Here is a 7593-nt window from a genome sequence, read left to right as displayed (position 1 = left end):
TTGTGAGATACAAGTCAGCAACACAAATGAAGTACTTGTAAACTGCATGGTGTTTAACAAATGCCAGTTTTATTATTATCATTGCTATTGCTATCTGTGGTTTCTATTTTCCACACATGGCAAATGCAAAGGATGAAGGAGACATTGCAGGAATAGCCCTCAGATTATTTACTTCTTGGGAGGAAGTGGACAGAGTACAAGATTTTGCCAGGTACTGATGGTTGAGGGCAGCTGAACCCTGTTAAAGAAAATTTAAAGGCCCTCCCCTTTTTCATTTCCCTCCATGAACTTCTGCCTGTAGTAATAAAAAATCCTGTGTCCATTCCTGTGTCGCTTCATTTTAGGAGCCTGACTTCTATATGAGTCTTTGTCCCTGTGTGGGAATGCTGAGTATTACCTCTGCCTCATCTAACCAGGGAAGAAAGGCAAGTGTGTGACATTAAATGATTTGCCCAGGTCATGCAGACAGTAGGAGATGGAGTCTGAGTTGTTATTCTCCATTCACCACCCTAGTCTCTAGAGGAGATCCTGGCACAGGATCCAGGATAGCCCATGATTCAGCTGTAATTCCTTGCCATGACCAGAAGCCATGGCTGTCCCTACATGGACACTGGTGTGTGACCTCTCTCTTGCCCCTCTTGACTGGGTTATTCTCTAGTGCTGAGCTGGATTTTCTGTAAGGTCAACACATTAGCAGAACATGGGTTATAAATATCATTTCCTATGCACAGAACCCTTTAAGCTAGGAGCCAGGAGACCCCTTGAGGGGACCCAACACATTGACAGCATAATTGCAAGCCTGTGCACTGGGGTTGGAGGAACCTAGGGAGATCTGCTTCTGGGAGCCATTTATACCTGGCTTTAGATCTCAGTGCCACTCATTAGCTGTGTGACATTGAGCAACCTAAATAGCCTCTCTAAGCCTCACTTCCTTATTTTTTAAGATTTTATTTATGTTATTTGAGAGGTAGAGTTACAATGAGAGGGAGAGACGGAGAGAAAGGTCCTCCTTCCATTGGTTCACTTTCCAAATGGCTGCAACGGCTGCGGCTGCACAGAACTGAAGCCAGGAGCCAGACGCTTCCTTCCAGTCTCTCACGTGGGTGCAGGGGCCCAAGGACCTGGGCCATCCTCTACTGCTCTCCCAGGTCATAGCAGAGAGCTGGATTGGAAGTGGAGCAACCGGGACTAGAACTGGTGCCCATATGGGATGCCAGCGCCACAGGCGGAGGATTTACCTACTGTGCCACAGCGTGGGCCCCTTCCTTTGATTTTAAATTAGCCCCTTTAGCATCTACCTTGAGATTATTGTGAGAATTCCATGAACTTATGAATGTATGTATATATAAATGCGAGCATACACAGGAAGTAAGACTGAGAAAGGACAGAAAAATGGAGACTAGCACATGTTGTCACAGGCTAGCATTTCAGTGAACAGCGTCTCCATCATCTTGCTTTCAACTGGCCTGTAATTTAGCCTAAGGTGCTTAACTGTAAGACTTTTGTTAAGTGCTTTCATAGAACATGGTTTTATCTGAATTAAACACTGCATGATGTTCATAGAGAGTTGCTTGTAAGTTCTTAGGAGAGTTATTTCATTACATCTTGAAATTGTGTATGTCCTAGACCAGATGAAGTGCCAGGCACTGTGCTCATACGGCTTCCTTTACTATGCTATCATAACCATCAGGGGAGGGTGGGGCTAGATGCTGTTGGGTTTCAGTTTCTGTCTTCCATCCCTGCCAGCCCCCCTGAGGATAGTGACAGTATCTGTCCTGTTCTTTACTCACACCTTGCTTGCTGTCTGCACACACTAGCAAATCAACACATACTGCCAATGAACAATCACATGAAAGTCTAAAGTGAAGTTCATGGGTGCTAGGTTTCAAGTAGGTTAACAGGAAGCCAAGTGCATTTCAGGCCTGTTTACATCTTTATGGTATTGGTATGCATAGGGCAACCTGGCTCTGAACACAAGCTCTCATGAAAGAAGGAATCTTAGTCTAGTAGAACCAACTGATCCTTCCTTCCTTCAGCCAAATACTATTTAGCATCAACTACATGTCTAGGAATTTTGTAGGTACTGGGATACACAGAAGTGACCTAAAGAAACCCAAGTCCCTGCATCTCAGGAGACTGCCTGCTGATGGGAGAAACCCAGCAACAAACACATACTCGATGTGCCAGGAGGCTCTAAATAGTGTAAAGCAAGATGAAGCTGGTGCAGGTGCTAGAAAATGGGGAAGGGGTGTTGTTTGAGGTGGGAGAGTCAGGTCTCAGATAAACAGAAACTTGAGCAGGTGTCTGAAGAAGTGAGGAGCTCAGCCTGTGGGTATCAGAGGGCTAGCCAAAGTGGACCATCATGACTGGCTTTCCCTCTGAAGGCTTTCAGCCCGAAGGCAGTTGAAAGCCACAGGGTTGAGAGGGGAAGCTGTTGGAGCCTTGACAGCATGGTGGTGAGGAAAGTGGTATGCCACTGAGGCTCCTCTTCCAGACAAAGGCAGGTGAACTTTCTAGTCTCTGTGAGAAAGAAACAGTTGTGGCCTTGTTGTACATCCTGGCCAATATCTGTATGAAGTTTTTAACAATGGAGAATGCAAACCTGTGGGAATAATTCCCTTACTACCTGAAGGCCAAACACCTCTTTACATTATCTGAGTTGCTGAAGGGCCTGGCCGTGACTTCTTGGCTCTTGCGTGAGCGCTGGCCAGGAAAACAGCTCCTGGGAGTCAATGAAGGTAGATGCCAGACCTCGGCGTCTTGCAGGCCTTCGCTGATAAACACCCCAAGAGCCAGTGCTGGAAGAAGAGCATCCCACACGCAGCAGCAGTGACACAGTTAATCTTCCAGTGACAGAAATTTTCAGGCAGCTTGGAGAGAGGACATATTTCCAGTTTCTCCAGAGGGGAGAAGCTGATGGGGAAGTCACACCTTCCAGTCAGTTCCCAGTTCACAGAGAAGAGGCTGAAAAATCACACACAAAGAGATGTGAAAGTGATCGACAGAGCTGAGAGCTCCTCTGAGGAAGTCAGAGGCACAGTGGCAGCTGGAAAGGCTTGTTTGCTTCAGGTTTCCAAACTTCCCTCAACGAACTTCACCATTGGCCTCCGTCTGGTGTGAAATGATTAATTTTTTCAATTGACACAGGGAGCCATAGATGTCCAGGGATTTTCTTCTCCATTCTAGAACTAGCAAGAAACAAATTTTGTCACTACTTTATGGGTGTTCTCTCTCTCCCTCCCTCCCTCCCTCCCTCCCTCCCTACCATTATTCATGAATATTCATGCTCACAACTGAAAATGTCCTAGTGGTGCTCTATTTACCTGGGGATAAGTGTGCCCTCATTTATTGTTTTTCTTTTTTGCTTTCTCTGCTTTAACCACAGAATGCATTCATCCACTGCTCTAAAGAGCTAATAACCTCACAGTGTCATGTCCCCTAGTTCCAAAGGGGGTACTGTGCTTGGGGAAAGTGAGGCGCCATCCTGGACTAGGTGGATACAAGAGGGTCAGGCAGATGGTACGGCGGCTCACCTACAGAATTATTTTAGTGTCTTGGGAAATGATTATCAATCCAAAATTTTATTTCCTTGGTGCTGAGTTTTTTGATGGCCGGCGGCGGCTTTATCAGGGAGCAGGGATGACAGAGGACCTAGGAGTTGGCGTTGGGGCCCTTCTTCTTGCCAAAGGTGGGCACCACGTTGACGAAGCGCTGGTTGTACTGCATCCGCCGCTTGGCACGGCCCGTCTTTGTCTTCTTCTTCTTCTCCTGCTTGGCCACCTTGGGAGTCTGACCTCTCACTTTGCCGGCGCGGGCCAGGGAGCCGTGGACTTTACTTCCCAGCATGCGCCTGGCCATTTCCAGGGTGCTCAGGGCCTCCACGCTGCACTGGCCCAGGGTGGCCTCATCCTCCATCCTTCCTCACTCATTCATGAACACTTAACCTGCGGCAACAACCATTTGACAAATATCAAATAAGACTAGCTTACTGCCCTTAATATCCTGACCTTTTTTTGTATTATGTGTTGTTTTAGTGAGAAATGTCAACTTTTAAGGACCACTGGCCTCCAAATAACTAGTCCACTTTTGACCATTTTAGCCACAATCTCTAAAAATGTCTCAGCAGACTGTAAATAATTCCTGAGGATAGGAACCTGGGTTTTCCAATTCACTTCTACCTCTTGTTCACCTGGCACAGAGCAACAACTCAGGAAAAAATCGAATGAGTAAGTGAATCAATGGATAAAGTATTTAAATCGCTGCAGTGTACTTTGGAGACCTGACAATTTACGAGACGATTAGACCTTCATAGGTGGCCAAACCAGAGAACTCAAGCCACAGTTACCAAATTGACTTTGAGGTTGAATTGTATGCCATGGACATAATTGACTAAAACTGTGTGGATTTCCTGCCCAGGAAGTTTCTAGACCCATCTAGTAATGACACTCACTCAAAGTTTCTTGGCAGCTGTTGTAGCAACTCCTTTGACTGGATTTCAGTAGTGACAATGTTTCACCAGCTCTAACTGGGGGGGGGGGGGTGTGGTGGTGGTGGTGGTGGTGGTGGTGGTGATGGTGGTGGTGGTGGTGTTTCTGGTTAGACCCAGAGGAAGCCTAAAGTTGACTTGAATGGAATCTGCTGCACCTCTCACCCATGCTAATTCCATGACCTGTTGTTACCATGATGCAGGGTCTTTGGATTCTAAGTCGCTCTGTTATATGAGCCTGTTTTTACTAGAAATGGTGAAAGAGGGGTGAGTGTTTAACCCCTAATAGTTAAGGTGATGATTAAGAAGCCTCCATCCTGTGTTGGAGAACCTGAGTTTGAGTCTCAGTTCTGGCTTGTAACTCCAGTTCCCTGGTAATGCAGACCTTGGGAGGCAGTGTAGATGGTTCAGGTGTTTGGGAGCCTACTTCCTGCCTGAGTGATCTGGACTGAGTTATCAGCTGTCGTGCTTGGCCCCTACTGAGGGAGTTATCATAGGCATTTTGAAGAGTGAAAGGAAGGATGAGAGCTCTTTTTCTCTCATATTTTTCTTAAAAAATACAAATGATGGGATAAAACCTAATTTGAAGTGAAGATATTGCAGAACCATTCATGACACCAGCTGTGTGACCTTGAGCTTGTATTAGTTTCCTGTTACCGTTGCAACAAATGACCACAAACACAGTGGCTTAGAGCAACACAAATTTATTATTTTTCAGCTCAGGATAGACATCTAAAACAAGTCATAAGAGGCTGATATCCAAGGGTCAACAAGGTTAATTCCTCCTGAAGACTCCACAGGCAAGTTTGTTTTGCCTTTTTCACTGCTGGAGGCTGCCAATGCTCTTTGGCTCCTGGCCACATCCTTCCAATTGTGGTTGCATTGCTTTCTCTTTGATCGTAATCAACTTTTACTCTACCTCTATTCTGTAAGAACCATTATCCTTAAAGATAGGGATAATATATATCCCTATTTAAAAATTCTTAACTTAATCACACAAGAAATGTCTTTTTTGTTGTTGTTGTTAAATCTTCATACCAGGGTACTTCAAAATGTTCATGGACCATGGAGTTAAAAGATAACTTTATTTTGGTGCAAAAAAATTGATGCATACACAGATTTTTCAAAAAGTCTGTGAAAAAAGTGTATTTAAAAAACTATGCATGGATTTCAAACATTTTTGTACTAAAATAAAGCCAGTTCATTTTCCACAAAAGCTTTGAATTACCTTCAATAAGTAAAGTAACATTAATAGGTTCCAGGGATTTGGCTCTTGGTATGTTGGGGGATCATTAGTCCAAAACGTGTCCTTTAATCTTGATAAAACTGTTCTCATACAAATGTAAAATGGAATACAAAAATAATCCTTTTACTGTGTTCTACAGTGCTTTTTTTTTTTTACTAGAAAGAACATTAAACAGTTTGTTGTTGTCACTACTACTCTATTTTTTAAAGATTTATTTATTTATTTGAAAGAGTTACAGAGAGACAGAGGGATGGAGGGAGGGAGATAGAGAGATTGATTGATTGATCTTCCATCTGCTTGTTCGCTTTGCAAATGGTCATAACTGCCAGGACTGGACCAGGCTGAATCCAGGAGCCAGGAGCTTCATCCAAATCTCCCACATGGGTATAGGGACCCAAGCATTTGGATCATCTTCCAGTGCTTTCCCAGGTGTATTAGCAGGGAACTGGATTGGAAATGGAGCAGCCAGGACTCTAATCAGTGTCCCCATGGGATGCTGGCTTGGCAAACTGAGGCTTAGCCCACTATGCCACAACACTGGTCCCCATTACTACTCTATTAAAGCTTGCTGGTTGGACTCACTACATCTGCCAGTCAATGCAAGTTATCCTCAAACAGGACTATTTTTGATAAATTTTCCCATTCCCCACACAGGCCCCAGCAAATTGGAACAACAAAATTTGATATTTTTAATGTTTACAGAGAGACATACAGGTAGAAATCTTCCATGTGTTGGTTCACTCCCTACAAGCCCAAAACAGCTGGAACTGGGCCAGGTCACAGCCAGGAGCCACGAACTCAATTCAGGTCTCCCATATAGAGGGAAGGCACCTAACTACTTGGAACATCACCCGCTGCCTCCTAGTGCACATTAGCAGGAGTCTTGGAGCAGAGCCAGGATTTGATCTGGGCACACTGATATGTGATTTGAGTGTCCTAAGAAACTTCTTAATCACTGCTTTGAATACCACCCCTGAGCATTATTTTTAAGATGCAACTTCATTAAGCAAAGTGTACAAATTTTAGAACTCAATAAACTTTTCCAAGTATTTTCTCTTAAGTAAACAAATTGCTATCAAGAAACGGAACATTTCCAGCACCTTAGTAGTTTGTTCCTGTTCTCTCTCGGTCATTGCCACCCTACCTGCCTCCCAGTAATCATTCTCCTGTCAGTCAACATTATGTCCTTGAGATTTCACTATCTTTGCAAGAACCAAACGTTCGTTACTTTCCATTGCTGTGTAGTATTCCCTGTGTGGATATGCCAGTATATTTTTGCCCATTCTACTGTCAGTGGACATTTGAGTTAAATACAGTTTGAGGCTAACATAAATGAAGTTGTGAGTATTCTCGCACATGTCTTTCAGTAGACATAAGCAGTCATTTCTAATGACCAGGAAAGTCCATTATAAAGTAGAAAAATATGGACATGCAAAGCCAGCTTTACCTTTAAATGTGATGTTGAAAGTGATAGCAAATTCCATCAAATATGTGATGTTTTATGAACACAAAGTACAAGAAAAGTTTCCCATCAAAGTAAGGAGGTCAACTCAAATCCAGGGGAACAATATCTGAAGAATCTGAAGTCAGTTTTATGGCCATGACTTTAGATCTGGGGAAAGAGCTTTGATTGCTCTGTACAGTCTTTAGGCACTGATCAAGTGCAATAGCTGAACTGCCTGAGTTAGGAGAGAAAGCGCTGGCAGAAATAGAAATAAACCTTGGCATTTCTTTCTCTCTGAAGGGTGGGTGGGTCAGTGATATTGAACATGTCTCACAGGGAACTACAGGGGCCTGTGGATGAAGAGGAAGGAGGGGGAGTTACTGTGGCTAAAGGCTATGGAAATGTTGAAACAATCCA

The 7593-nt window shown here is 44.0% G+C and overlaps 1 protein-coding gene across 1 annotated transcript; it reads right to left on the bottom strand.

The window, feature by feature from the left end:
• Positions 1–3623: 3623 nt before the first annotated feature.
• LOC133758513 (small ribosomal subunit protein eS30) lies at positions 3624–3915 on the bottom strand. The gene has a single exon (XM_062189688.1). The coding sequence runs from the start codon at positions 3913–3915 to the stop codon at positions 3652–3654; it is 264 nt and encodes an 87-aa protein (XP_062045672.1). The 3' UTR covers positions 3624–3651.
• Positions 3916–7593: the final 3678 nt, after the last annotated feature.

The sequence above is a fragment of the Lepus europaeus genome, chromosome 4 (assembly GCF_033115175.1).
Source record: "Lepus europaeus isolate LE1 chromosome 4, mLepTim1.pri, whole genome shotgun sequence".
Lineage (NCBI taxonomy): Eukaryota > Metazoa > Chordata > Mammalia > Lagomorpha > Leporidae > Lepus > Lepus europaeus.
This window is presented reverse-complemented; position numbering and strand designations above follow the sequence as displayed.

Bases quoted from the DNA above. Each gene is read 5' to 3' on its own strand.
- LOC133758513 (XM_062189688.1), bottom strand. From the start codon at position 3,915: ATGGAGGATGAGGCCACCCTGGGCCAGTGCAGCGTGGAGGCCCTGAGC.